A 15,432-nucleotide genomic window follows, 5' to 3' on the forward strand; every position below is an offset into this window, starting at 1 on the left:
CAACTTCGGACGGTTGAGCAGCAATTTTTTTATTTATTTTTTATAAAAATTTTTGTCTGTTAGGTTTAGGGTAAGTTCGCGAACACCCATGCCCCCACACACACGCACACCAAATAAAGTTTATCACACACACTCCCCTATGGCCCGCCGGATGTTCTCGGCCGAGGAGGCATACGCCCAGCTTGCCTCCGAGTCCGAGAGCCCCAGTGAGGATGAGGATGACCCCACTTTCCTTTTGTCATCCACATTCCTTTTGTCCCTGTGGCCCACCCTAGTACAAGCAGCTCTGGGGCTCGTACTAGTTTTCCGGCCCACCAGATAAGTACACCGGAGACCCCTGCCGGTGAACTTGTCTGGTGTACCCCAGAGCGTTTTGAGCCCGTGATTCCTGATTTTGTAGGCCAACCAGGAATCCAGATTTCCACAGTGGGCTTCACTGAATACGACTACTTTAGTCTTTTTGTCAGTGACCACTTTGTAAATCTAATGGTGGAGCAAACAAACCTGTACGCCCAACAGTTTGTTGCTCAACACCCGGGCTCCTTTTTGGCTATGCCAGGTGGCTGGACTGCGGTCAGTAAAGCCCAGATGAGGACATTTTGGGGCCTCGTGCTGCACATGGGCCTAGTCAAGAAACCTAGTGTCAGGCATTACTGGAGTGGGGACGTCCTCTACCAGACCCCACTTTACAGCACGGCCATGACACGTACCCGGTTTGAGGCCATCCGGAAATGCCTGCATTATTCAGATAATGCAGCATGTCCCCCCCAAGGTGATCCTGCCTATGACCGCCTGTACAAAATCAGGCCGGTCATCGATCACTTTGGGGCCAAATTTGTACAGGCCTATGTACCTGGAAGGGAGGTCGCGGTTGATGAGTCTCTCATTGCTTTCAAGGGGAGACTCATTTTCCGCCAGTATGTTCCCTCTAAGCGGGCGAGGTATGGCATAAAGCTGTACAAACTTTGTGAGAGTACCTCGGGGTACACTTACAAGTTTCGTGTGTACAAGGGGCGAGATTCCCGTATTCAACCTCCAGAATGTCCCCCCACTCTGGATGTTAGCGGAAAATTTGTGTGGGACCTTATGCACCCACTGCTAGATAAAGGTTACCACCTGTACGTGGATAACTTTTATACTAGTATCCCCTTGTTCCAGTCCCTTGCCGCCAGATCCACGCCCGCTTGTGGGACCGTGCGGAAAAATCAACGCGGCCTCCCTACCCACCCCCTCCAGGTACCTATCCCCAGGGGTGTGACCCGTGCCCTTACCAGTGAAAACATGTTGCTGATCAGATATAAGGACAAGAGGGATGTCCTTGTACTGTCCACAATTCACGGTAACGGCAACACCCCTGTCCCTGTGCGAGGTACCGCGGCAACGGTCCTCAAGCCCGATTGTATCGTCGACTACAATCGGTATATGGGAGGAGTTGATCTCTCTGATCAAGTCCTCAAGCCATATAATGCCATGCGCAAAACCCGGGCATGGTACAAAAAAGTTGCGGTCTACTTGGTACAGGTTGCCTTGTACAACTCTTTTGTGCTGTCCCGGAGCGCTGGCAACACAGGGACATTCCTTCAGTTCTATGAGGCAGTCCTCAAGGACCTGATCTTTTCTGACCGGGAAAGAGCAGGCCGAAGTACCTCGGGAACTGGAGGCGCCCGGATCGTCCCTGGCCAACACTTTCCAGGCGTGGTCCCCCATACTGGAAAGGAGGGACGGACCCAAAAAAAAGTGCAGAGTGTGTCACAGGAGGGGGATACGGAAGAACACCACTACTCAGTGTGACACGTGCCCTGATCATCCTCTGCATTGACGGTTGCTTCAGGGAGTACCACACTTCCATGGAGTACTAAATTTATATCCCAATTTAGCCACTGACAATCGGATAAAAAAAACTATAGTTCTCAGACTTGACACTAAAACAAAAAAAAAAAAAAATTTCTAAAATATTATTTAGTAAAACTAAAATAAATTTAAAAAAAGTAGACATATTAGGTATCGCCACATCCGTAAGAATCTGCTCTATAAAAATACCCCATGGCCTAACCCCTCAGATGAACCCGGTCAAAAAAAAAAAAAAAAAAACCGGTGCAAATTTTTTTATTTTTTTGTCACCTTACAGCACAAAAATTGTAATAGCAAGCGATCAAAAAGTCATATGCCCCCCAAAATAGTGCCAATAAAACTGTCTTCTCATCCTGCAAAAAATAAGCCCCTACCTAAGATAATCGGCAAAAAAAATGACTCAGACTATGGAGATACTAAAATGTTTTTTTTTTTGTTTATAAAAAGATAATATAGTGTAAAACATAAATAAATTTAAAAAAGTAGGCATATTAGGTATTGCCGCATCCGTAAGAATCTGCTCTATAAAAATACCCCATGACCTAACCCCTCAGATTAACACGGTCCAAAAAATGTATTAAAAACGGTGCAAAAACAGCAATTTCTTGGCAAATTTTTAATTTTAATCCGTTTTTTTCCAGTAACAAAGCAAGGGTTAACAGTCAAACAAAACGTAATATTTATTACCCTGATTCTGCAGTTTACAGAAACACCCCATATGTGGTTGTAAACTGCTGTATGACCAAATGGCAGGGCGCAGAAGGAAAGGAACGCCGTATGGTTTCTGGAAGGCAGATTTTGATGGCCTTTTTTTTTTGGCACCATGTCCCATTTGAAGCCCCCCTGATGCACCCATAGAGTAGAAACTCTATAAAAGCGACCCCATCTAAGAAACTACACCCCAAGGTATTCAAAACTGATTTTACAAACTTTATTAACCCTATAGGTGTTCCTCAACAGTTTATGGCAAATGGAGATGAAATTTCAGAATTTCTATCTTTGGTAACCTTGCCTAACAAAAATGTAATATAGAGCAACCAAAAATCATATGTACCCTAAAAATAGTCCCAACAAAACTGCCACCTTATCCCGTAGTTTCCAAAATGGGGTCACTTTTATGGAGTTTCTACTCTAGGGGTGCATCAGGGGGGCTTCAAATGGGACATGGTGTAAATAAACTAGTCCAGCAAAATCTGCTTTCCAAAAACCACACGGCGCACCTTTCCCTCTACGCCCTACCGTGTGCCCGTCCAGTCGTTTATGGCCACATATGGGGTGTTTCTGCAAACTACAGAATCGGGGCAATAAATATAGCATTTTGTTTGGCTGTTAACCCTTGCTTTGTTACTGTAAAAAATGAATTAAAATGGAAAATTTGCCCAAAAATCTAAATTCTGAAATTTTAGCTGCATTTGCCATTAACTTTTGTGGCACACCTAAAGGGTTAACGACGTTTGTAAAATCAGTTTTGAATACCTTGGGGGGTGTAGGGGTGTAGAATGGGGTCATTTTTGGGAGGTTTCTATTATGTAAGCCTCACAAAGTGACTTCAGACCTGAACTGGTCCCTAGAAATTGGGTTTTTAAAAATTTCTGAAAAATTTTAGGATTTGCTTCTAAACTTCTAAGCCTTATAATGTCCCCAAAAACTAAAATGTCATTCCCAAAATGATCCAAACATGAAGTAGACATATGGGGAATGTAAAGTAATAACAATTTTTGTAGGTATTGCTATGTATTATAACATAATATAACAGAATTATATTATAAATTTGCAATTTGTTTAAAAATTTTGGTAAATTTGGTATTTTTTTATAAATAAAAATGCATTTTTTTTTTTTTTACTCCATTTTACCAGTGTCATGAAGTACAATATGGGATGAAAATACTATCTCAGAATGGCCTGGATAAGTTAAAGCGTTTTAAAGTTATCACCACTTAAAGTGACACTGGTCAGATTTGCAAAAAATGGCCTGGTCCTTAAGGTGAAATATGTTAAGGAGTTAACATTATTGTAAGAATTAATTTATTGTATTTTTGCCATCTTTTTGATCAAACATTTCAGTTCTCTTGAAATGTCTGCCTCATTAAATACATGTACTTCCCATAAATTAACAATTCTGGAGTTAACTATCTTAGATTTACATTCTTGTGACATTCCTAAATTATTCCTGTATCTAATCAGTGATGTCAGGGTCACCCTATATGGAGAATGACAATGTATGTATACATTTCCAGGAGGAACCTCTTTCTAATATACTTGATATTGTTATGTTGAAGAGCATTGTTCTTGCGTTCCTCAATGCTCATCTGGATGTGGCCTCCTAGTGGTGGTAACACTGGAAAACTGACCTCTGTACAAAGCAAAAAGAGCAATGAAGCCTTGTGAAATATATCAGGAAATCATGCTGTTGTCTTCATACAAAGAACATGGCCACAGGCCTCCGTTATTGTACTGATGTGATTTTCTTTGGTGTGAGTGACTTTAAGCTGTGGAACTGATCATTTATCATGTGTAATTCCTAATATAGTAATCTGTATGTATATTTTATCTGTTTATAGTTCTAGACCAGCTGTTGCCAGAACTGAATGTACTACTGAAGCTTCTAGACCACGAATTCCTGAGTGCCACCACTAGAGAGAAACAAAGTGCAGTATGCAATATCCTGCGCCAACTGCAGCCATCTCCTGGTAGGAATCATTTGTGGAAGATGTGACTAATCATGGCAGATAATCAGTGCCTGTTATCCTGGTATCTTCCCAATGTCTCCATTTTCTAACTGCCCTCAACAGCTGACAATATTTCATTTTTTTACATCTTACTCCAATGGGCCCTACGTGTCAGGTCTAATATTGGTCACTTGATCAATATCACGTACTCAGTTACAATAGTGTTTAGAGAAAGTGGTAACCCCGTGAGAAATTTCTACCTGTAAAAGACCCCTCTACTCTCAATAGGCCCCAAATTGTCAGCATAAAAAGGGAGGGCAAGCATCCTGCCATTCTCTCCTCCAAGAGCTCATTTGCATCCCTTCTTCCCAGAAATCCAGAGGAGCATATATGGCCTATAAGTCTCCTCACGCCAATAAGGTGCTCTCCCCAAGGAGAGATGGTACCCCCTAAACTCCAAGATAATGAAAAGAAGAGGGTGAACAAGTGCAGTTACTGGATGTAGAACTGTTGTGGGTTTTAGAAACACTACGAGGGGGCAACCTCTGCTCATATCCAGTAGTGATCCTCTCAAAACCAATGGGTCATACGGAAAAATGTAACCAGAGATCACTGCCACCTAATTATATCCAGATACCACCAGCGACCACCCCATCAAACTGTCTGCATGGGCACATAGCTATGGTTCACCTGATTAAAGCATCTTCTTTTGTTGATCTGAGACTCGATTCCCAAGTGATGATATTTTCTCTCAACATGCAAATCAGGCCTTTAGTGCAATAAGGGTGTCGCCATTCCTCTTGTCCCACCCAAGCTCCACTCATTTCTGTGGCCAGACCCTCATTTGCTGCTTTAAATGACAGAGCAAGGCAGGGGTAAAGCAGCCAGGGAGGGCTGGCCACAGAAATTAGTGGAGCTTGGGTGCAACAAGAGCAATGGTGATGTACTCATTGCACCAAATTCCTAATTTGCATATTAAGAAAAAGTATCATAACTTGGGAACTGAGCCTCGGATCAACAAAAGAAAAATTGTGTTTTAATCAGGAGAACTACAGCTATGTGTCTATGCAAACAGTTAGATACGGAGATTGCTAGTGATAGATTACCTTTAAACATCCTGCTGGGAAGACTGATATAATGCCACCACCCTAGTGTATGAAGAATTTGTCATGAGCTGGACTTCACAATACCTAACAGAGGGACTACTATCATTCGTTATGACCAATAGGAAGCCACAGGAACTTAATAGGTGGTCACCTCAAACGGCCTCAGGATATTTTGAGGGAAATTGACCTTAGAAAAAGTGACATATGGAAGTGTGTATCTATTTCTTGGGATAAAATATGATGTATCCGTGTGTCTGTCTAGTAAAAGCCTGCAGTGTCTTTCGAAATACATTAGTTAGGGGATAGTCATAAATTTTAGATTGCTATGATTTGGTGGAAAGAAATGTAACTGTTCTCTTTCAGTTCTTTTTCTGTGTTCATTCTTACATTCCTCTTCTGTGATCTGTTTAGGAGATGATTTCCAGTACATGAACACGGCAGTATACCACAATGGCACCAGCTTCGTGGAGTCCCTCTTTGAGGAGTTTGGTACGTTATTGTTATATCGAATAGGTAAAGAGATGTCACCAGCAGACCGGAAGAGAGAAGGGAGACGGCCTGTGCACACTGTGCGTGCCGTCTCCTCATACAGCTGATCCGCCGGGGGGCCGGGTGTCAGACCCCCGCCGATCTGATATTGATGACCTATCCTGAGAAGCAATGAACTACTCTATATGCCAAGCTTCAGAAACCTGACAGCTGCACTATGTGCATGTGTGTAACTATAGCCATAGCACTTGCTATGGGGCCCAGAGGTTGGCAATCCTGGCATGTGCAAGACAGTGGGGAATAACAATATGGTAATGTTGTGCTATAATGTGGGCTTTCCGATATATGGTGCAATTATACATACCTTTAAGTACTGCTACTTATGCTGCTGTAATCTTACGCTAAGTGGTGGGGCCCCTGTCTCATTTTGCTATGGGTCTCTATGTATTATATTTACGCCCTTGACTATATGTCGTAGTATTTATTGTACTTCACTATGGGAAGCTGAAATGTTGACTGGAATGGCCTTTTTAACACCCTATTTTGCCCTTTAGCGCTGGCGTAAACGATATATCAATAAACTGAGCCACTTAGTAACTTTACAATCAGACCACCCCGTTCTTGTGTGTGAGTCATCCTTGTTAAATCTTCATGACAACCCGCCTTCACTAAATTGAACAGATACTGAACACAAAAACTCTTCTTTACTATGTGCATAGTTCCTGACAATTAGATGCATATAACTACATTACTGGAAAATATCCGTTTGGGATGTTATGTCCTGTATCGGAAATGTTGACGTTGCTTAGATAAGTGGTTGATGACCCGTGATTTTGTTTTCTTTTATAGACTGTGACCTGCAAGAATTACGGGACATGCAGGATGACTACAGAGAAATAGAAGGCCAGCCCTCTCCACCCCCACCTGCACCTTGTATCCCTCCACCACCATTGCCTACTACTCCGCCACCAGAAGATTATTATGAAGAAGCAGTGCCACTAGGACCAGGAAAGTCAACAGAATATATCACCTCCCGCAGTGAGTGATTTCCAGCTTTTTCGTTAAAGTTTAGGCATTGATTTTCAGTTTTCCTGTTCCATTCCAGGAGCAGAACAAAAAAAAAAGTTTGATTCTCCACATTTTGGAAAGTCAGTTGTCCAAGGAGAGCTGCCCCTCTTTAAAGGACTTTCTGGTAATAATGATTTTTTGCTGCCGGTCCAGTCCTCTGCGCTGCCTCATGTGTCTCCATGTTGTAGTCCCTCCTCCAGTGTTGGTACAGCATGGGCATGGTCACAAAGTCTGCTGCAGCCAATTAATGGCTTCAGCAGTGCCATGGTCACAGTGGTCATATCACCACTGAAGCCAGTCATTGGCTGCAGCAGAGTATGTGACCATGCGCATGCTGTACCGACACTTGGTAAAATGTCTTTATTACTGGAGAACCCCTTTAAGCCTCTTACATAGTTAATATGGTTGAAAAAAAGACATAAGTCCATCAAGTTCAACCATTCAACAGCATCTGTTGTCCCCGAAGTTACGGTGCTTTGTTTCTTGTGATCATTTCTGGTTTATCTTCCTGTTTTGTACAGATAGCTCCAGTCCTCCAAATTCCATAGAAGACGGATATTACGAAGAAGCAGATAATAATTATCCCTTGACACAGATCAATGGAGAGCAGAAACACTCCTGTAAGTGGCATGACACATGGTGCAGCTTTGCATTGTAGACCATTCTATAGTATACATAAAGAAGAAGATACTGAGTATCTAGCAGAAACAAGCCAAAAAGCACCAATTGAAAGACCATGAGGCACAGTACATTTCCCCAAAGACAAGGGATTTATTCCCCAGTTTAGCACATTGGGTAGTGCCATATAATTAAAAAATAATTTTTTGCCACTGTATCCAACTATGAAGTGTATGCACTATTAGATTATAGTGTACGTCAATCAAATTAAATATGAAATAATCTAATCTATTACACAGCTTCACGCATGTTTGTGGTGGTGCCTCAGGACAATAAACACATGTACTATATTTAATTTAAACTTATGACCACGGAAAAGCATAATTTTAGGACCATGATTGTAATTTTTACTCAGTGCCAAAATACAACATAAAGAATTAGCCATTTTAGCTAGTCTTTAGCTGAGCATCATGTTTACTGATATCTAAAAAGAGGATTTTATCTTAAAATCACATGAACTACAGGTCAGAGGAGTAGACATGTTCTCTCTATGCCCCCTAGTGGTAATAATTGATTTAGCTGCAGCAGAAATGTTTATTTGCATGTTGGTCACCCAACACCTTAGTTCTTATCCACAAGTCCATTTCTGTGAAGGCATCACTGAAAAAACGGTCAGTGTTTCATCCTCCCCAATGTCAGTGAGGGTCTTTTTTTTGCCTCGTGTGTGAGTGTTTTGCCCTCAGTATTTCATCTTTTTTGCATGTGCACTGCTAGACTGAAAAATACATTTTTCAAGTGTTTCCTAGCTACAATGCATGAAATATGGACCTTTCACTGATGACATCCGTGTTCTGTACATGGTTTTCATGGATCCCTAGGCTTCTATGGGTGTGTTTGATTCCCTAATGGATGAAAGTACAATGCATTCTGAAAGTCTTTAAACTTTACATTTTGTTATGTTGCGCCCTTGTGCTACAATAAAAAAAAAAATATTTCCCCATAATTTTTCCCATTTCAAAGTGAAAACAGAACGTTCAAAGTCTTTGTTCATTTATTGAAAAGGAAAAACTAAAATATTGCATTGACATAACTATTCAGACCCTTTAGTCAATACTTAGTTGAAGCAAGGCGCTTCAACTAAGCGCCTTTGGCAGTAATCACAGCCTCCAGTCATATTGGGTATGATGCCACAAGGTTTGCATGCTTGGTTTGGGGTATTTTCTGCCATTCTTCTCTGCAGATCCTCTAAAGCTCTTGTCAGGTTGGACATTTGTGAACAGACATTTTCAGGTCTCTCTAAGGCCCCTTTCACACGGGCGAGTATTCCGCGCGGATGCGATGCGTGAGTTGAACGCATTGCCCCCGCACTGAATCCTGACCCATTCATTTCTATGGGGCTGTTCACATGAGCGGTGATTTTCACGCATCACTTGTGCGTTGCGTGAAAATCGCAGCATGCTCTATATTCTGTGTTTTTCACGCAACGCAGGCCCCATAGAAGTGAATGGGGTTGCGTGAAAATCGCAAGCATCCGCAAGCAAGTGCGGATGCGGTGCGATTTTCACGCACGGTTGCTAGGAGACGATCGGGATGGAGACCCGATCATTATTATTTTCCCTTATAACATGGTTATAAGGGAAAATAATAGCATTCTGAATACAGAATGCATAGTAAAATAGCGCTGGAGGGGTTAAAAAAAAAATATTATAATTTAACTCACCTTAGTCCACTTGGTCGCGATGCCCGGCATCTCCTTCTGTCTCCTTTACTGAACAGGACCTGTGGTGAGCATTCATTACAGGTCAAGGACCTGTGGTGACGTCACTCCGGTCATCACATGATCCATCACATGATCTTTTACCATGGTGATGGATCATGTGATGACCGGAGTGACGTCACCACAGGTCCTTGACCTGTAATGAATGCTCACCACAGGTCCTGTTCAGTAAAGGAGACAGAAGGAGATGTCGGGCATCGCGATCAAGTGGACTAAGGTGAGTTAAATAATTTATTTATTTTTTAACCCCTCCAGCGCTATTTTACTATGCATTCTGTATTCAGAATGCTATTATTTTCCCTTTTATAACTATGTTATAAGGGGAAATAATACAATCTACAGAACACCGATCCCAAGCCCGAACTTCTGTGAAGAAGTTCGGGTTTGGGTACCAAACATGCGCGATTTTTCTCACGCGAGTGCAAAACGCATTACAATGTTTTGCACTCGCGCGGAAAAATCGCAGGTGTTCCCGTAACGCACCCGCACATTTTCCCGCAACGCCCGTGGGAAAGAGGCCTAAAGATGGGCTCTGGCTTGGCCATTCAAAGACATTCACAGAGTTGGCCCTAAGCCATCCCTGTGTTGTATTGGCTGTTTTCTTAGGTCCATTGTCTTGTTGGAAGGTGAAACCTTGGCCCAGTCTGGAATCCAAAACACTCTGGATCAGGTTTTCATTACTCATATCTCTATTCTTTGCTCCATTCAGCTTTCTCTCAACTCAACCAGTCTCCCTATTCCGACCACTGAAAAATCGCCCCACAGCATGATGCTGCCACCATCATGTTTCACTGTAGGGATAGTATTGGGCAGGTGATGAGCAGAGTCTGGTTTCCTCCAGACACAACACTCCAGTTTTATCAGACCAGAGATTCTTGTTTCTCACAGTCTAAGAGTCCTTTAGGTACTATTTAACTCCAGGTGGGTTTTCATGTGTCTTTTACTTATAAGAGGCTTCTTTTTGGCAGTGATGGTTCACCTTCTAGAAGTTTCTCCCATCTGCACACGGGATCTTTGGAGCTCAGCCAGAGTGACCATTGGGTTATGTCCCCTGTTTTAGCCCAGATTACTTAGTTTAGTGGAGCAGCCAGCTCTAGGAATAGTCCTGGTTGTTCGAAAATTTTTCCATTTAAGAATTATGGAGGCCACTAAGCTCTTGGGAACTTTATATAGACATGGCTGTGTCTTTCCAAATCATGCCCAAACAACTGAGTTTGCCTCCAATCAAGGTGTAGAAACGTCTCAAAGACGATCAAGAAAAATGGGAGGCCACCAGAGCTAACTTTCAAGTGTCATTGCAAAGGGTCTGAATGTGTGTATCCAAGGCTGCAACATAACAATATGTAAAAAAAAAAAAAAAGTGAAAGAGTCTGAAGACTTTCTGAATGCACTGAAATGCATGTATCGATTCTTTTCGGGTCAGTGGATATTTTACAAGGATGTGTGAATGAAACACTAAAATCAATAGATATGTGTGCTGTTTGTGGAGAAAACAGACAGCACATGTCCGTGAGTCATTTACGTGCGACTATTGCCTAACTTTCACGAAGATAGAAACATGCCATATTGTATGCCACCATAGAACAATTTTCAACTTACTTAATTAACTTACAGCTTACTTATTATTACTGATATAATTTTCATTTATAAATAATTTTTCGTACCTTAGACTACCTTTTTTCTTACAAACTGTTACGGCAGTCGGTAGGGAAAACACGGACAGTGAGACCTAACTCGAACCAAGCCCTCTTTCCCTGCCTACTTGCAGTGCAAGCCGTAGGTGTTAAGTCTGCAACTGGTCAACGTTCCCTACCCTATTAAGGTGCAAGACAGACGACACACAGAGACAAAACCACACAAAAGCAAGAGGTCAATATTATGAGCAATCTAAACACACAGACAGAAGTGGAACCGTGAGCACAACTAGGTAGTCACAGACTATCACTGGCAAGGAGATGAGGCCAGAAGTGGATTTAAATAGAGCGCCGAGTCCCTGGAGCAGAACCTGATAGGTCCATGGACTTGGCGCTCTATTGGACAGGAACAGAAACCCACAAGAAATTGGATAACTGGGCTGTTGTTCAGTCCGCAGCATTACCTAAGTAAAATTATACACTAACACCCCCCCCAGCATACGTACACTCTGGGCAGAAACAAAACATTGCACTCTGTTGCTATGGATGTGACCACGACCCGGGGGGGCGGTTTGGGGGGGTTCAGCGTGGCCATGCAGCTAATGACAAGGGGCGCTGGATCCCAGACAGGTGAGTGTAAAGGGGGAATATTAATCACTAATATTTATGCAAATATCAATGATTAATATTCATAAATGGGAGGAGCCGTCTGGTGATAACTCCGCCCATTTATGCCTTTATATAATAACAATACCTTTGCTATGCTTTACACTAATCACTACGCTAGCTGCAAGCGCCATACTATCACTATACTACGGCGGCGACTACTAAAAACACAATACACTGCATTATGAACAATAAGTAATATTTATTACACAATACAATTATATCAGTCTAGCAATACGTTATATCTATATATATATTCATGGATCAATGGATATGAATATATATACATATAGACGTACACACCGCAGTACAGAAACAGTACTACAATAAACACAATACAAGCCTAACTACACTACACAATCCCAAATTCCACCCCACATACTATCTATACATTACAATAATACATTCATACACACAAATATCAGTAAGCCACCCGCCTGACTAATCACTGTCCCTACGGGGTACGACGAGGGTTACCGGTGGTCTTACAGGGGTGTAAGCCGACCACAAACACAAAGGGTTAACAATGGGGATAATATCAGAACTGTACAGCAATGCAGGGGCTAAATACCCTGCAAGTGTACAGTGAGGGGGGGTGTGTGGCAGGGTTTATGCAGGGGTTACCACCAGGGGTTAATCAGGGTAGGGAAAGGGTATTTCAGGGGCAAGGGTAGCCAGGGTGAATGCCTGGCAGGGAAAGGGTTAATCGTTGGTGGGATAGGGGTTGAATCAGGGCCCAAGGTGCACATCAGGGAAATATAGGGGTTACAGGACCAGGGGTGATACTTAGGCCTTATCCAGGTGGTCATCATGGAGCTCCTCTCTCCCATGCGTCTCTGAATCTAGTCTGGTTGCAAGAGAGGGCACCTCTGTCCGGTTTGGGGTTTTATAGCCCAAAAGCAACCCCCTCCTCCTTCCTCAGGCATGTGACATCATAGTGTGCCTTAGTCCTCCCCCCTAGTCCCAAAAATGCAGGGAGTAATGTGCAAGGCTATGGGGCAGAGGTGTGGAAAAACAGGTATTTGATGTCTCTGATTAGAAGGTCCCCTCACAACGGTGCCACAGAGTCTGATTGCTTTGGGCCTGAACAAAAGGGGACTAGATGCTAATCAGCTGTTATCCTACAGGCTATCAGCACAAGTTTTTCTCTAAACAACTCTGTTGATAACAGTTGGAATTGCATATATGCATATATATATCCACAGATGCTTGGGGCACATCTATAAACACATACAAAACCGGGGGTATGAATGGGCAGCAATAAGCCCACATACATACTGTCATGCTGACATAAGTGTATATACATAGACACGTGTGCAAATACATACACACATATCTATATATACACACACCCTCGCATATATCTGGGGCATCACATACAGGGGACATGCATATGTCCCCACTTGCCATACAGGGCCAATATATACACGGTCATACAGGAAATATATACTAACTATAAGGGGACACATATAAGGGGGCACATATATATACTAATATAAGGGGGATTATAAGGGGGCACAGCTTCCAGGGACCACATATTTCCCACAAGGGCCACCATGAGCCCCTGGGGATCACCATGGGCAGACGTGCGCAGATGCTTGGCACATCTGCGCACATCACCCCATGATGCAGTGGTTAATGTATGCACATATATACCATACATGCCCGCACGTGTTTGCAGGCATGCATGGATATATGCATACGTCTCAACCGTTCCTCAACAATCCCCCTGTTGTCGGACTATAATACGACAATATCTTGGGGGAACGGGTTGAGATATATTTGCCCCCCTTCAACCCCATCTTTGGTGGAAGTTCAGGAAGAACTGTAGTGCACACTGATCTTTAGGTACTTAGACATCCCTCTTCCTCTGACCTGCCCTTCACCGTAACCTACTCCTCCATCCACAGGATACACCGTCTTCTTCTTGACATCTTTAGGATACCACACACCCACAGTCTCTTTAACAGTCTTTTAGTGTCGGCCACCCCCACTTTGGAGTGACCACACCCCCACAGTCTCTCGGTAGTTCTGCCGATCTTCAGGTATGGCCCGCTTCCAAGGCATCTGGAGCGGGTTCACCCTCACAACCTCAGTCCCAACTTTCTTCTATCCAATGTCTGTTTCCATCTTGATTGGTGCGGTTCTCCCGTGGACAGATTAATAGGTCTTTACAAGGCAGGTCAGACTCAAGCGGTGATGTCATAGTACCTAAATTCTACTGCGGAGAACACCTCCGCCACACTACACCTCCAGCCCTTCCCTTAAGAACTTCAGGGTTCCAGGGTTCAAGGTGGCAAATGAATGATGCCTGTCCCTATCGTGACCTAACCTTATCCCCATTCACACAAAATACATGTCACATCCCTCCCAACACCACCAAATTCCATTAAATGTGTGTACCCATAGAGACTCATGCAACCTGGCATATCTCTACACCTCCAAAGACACAGGTAGGTCGCAGACCCCTGTGTCAATGGGAAACGACTATAGGATGCAAATGTGTACAGCCAAATTGGGTGGGCTGTCACACATTTGCACCTAGAGTGTCCATGGGTATACAATCAACCGACAAACAAAATCAATAAATACAATGTGCTATGGGGTTTCGGGGTAGTACAAGTTATACGTCCCGAACCCTCATAGGAAACAAAGTGTGTCCATACAATATTTGGCTACAGGAACCATGTTTGAGTTATGTCCTGAGCCTCCTCCTCCGGATAGTTCTGTAAAGTTCTGTCTGGTTCTGGTGTATTTGGTCAGTAAGTCCCTTGACCCTCCGATTACGATGACCAGAACCAGAAGAAGTTTCACTGGGTGAAACAATTGAATAAGTTCTTCCACCCGAACGTCTCCCAAGTCTTCCTCCAGAGCCTTAAATAATGCTCCCGCTGGATTGTGGCACAGTCTTCATTGCTATAACACCTCTAGGTAGAGGTCGCTTCATTGCCAAAATCCAGTGGGATCCTCTGGAGCTTCACAACAGTGTCAGGGGGAATAGCTGGCCTCTTCTGTGGCATCTCCTAGGTTTTTCTTCCGCTCCATATAAAATCACACCTATGGCAGAAGAAAACACCAGGCGCTCCCAGGGGAATTTCTCCCCTAACAGTGCAATTAAATGTGAAAATTCCCATCCCCAATACCTTTGACCCATGGGTAGAGAAAGGTATTGGGCTGCCCTTTATCTCACAGGACCCCTCGTTATCCCAACACTGGTGTCTGAACACCCTACCTTCAGAGGATTGAGTCCTCTGCTGCACATCCCTCTGCACCAACAGATAAGGATGGCCACCCTACTAGGTTAGGATAACTGGAGTTCTGTGGACAAAGCACCATCTTGTTATTGAGGGCACCGCATCCCTGTCCACTCATGTGCACCCAGGCTGACTTCCCCCTGTGATCCCGTCCTGTGGAGGCCTGCAGAACCAATGGCATAGTCATGCCCTGGCTCCCCAGGACCCCACAACACAAGAACACAGTCCACACTCTGCTGCCAAACACTCTGCGTCCAATCCCTATCAGAGCTGTGCCGCCTGCTCGGACGAGAATCAAGT

The 15,432-nt window shown here is 43.4% G+C and overlaps 1 protein-coding gene across 4 annotated transcripts in view; it reads left to right on the forward strand.

Moving 5' to 3' along the window:
• AFAP1L1 (actin filament associated protein 1 like 1) overlaps window positions 1-15,432 on the forward strand; it is a 100,576-nt gene that overhangs the window by 49,449 nt on the left and 35,695 nt on the right. For all 4 annotated transcript variants that reach the window (XM_040406456.1, XM_040406463.1, XM_040406473.1 and 1 more), the window contains exons 2-5: window positions 4,413-4,541; window positions 6,038-6,115; window positions 6,965-7,153; window positions 7,705-7,803. In XM_040406456.1, coding sequence (XP_040262390.1) covers window positions 4,413-4,541; window positions 6,038-6,115; window positions 6,965-7,153; window positions 7,705-7,803 — 495 coding nt within the window. The remainder of the gene's footprint in view (window positions 1-4,412; window positions 4,542-6,037; window positions 6,116-6,964; window positions 7,154-7,704; window positions 7,804-15,432) is intronic.

Source organism: Bufo bufo, chromosome 1 (genome assembly GCF_905171765.1).
Source record: "Bufo bufo chromosome 1, aBufBuf1.1, whole genome shotgun sequence".
In the NCBI taxonomy this organism is placed as follows: Eukaryota; Metazoa; Chordata; class Amphibia; order Anura; family Bufonidae; genus Bufo; species Bufo bufo.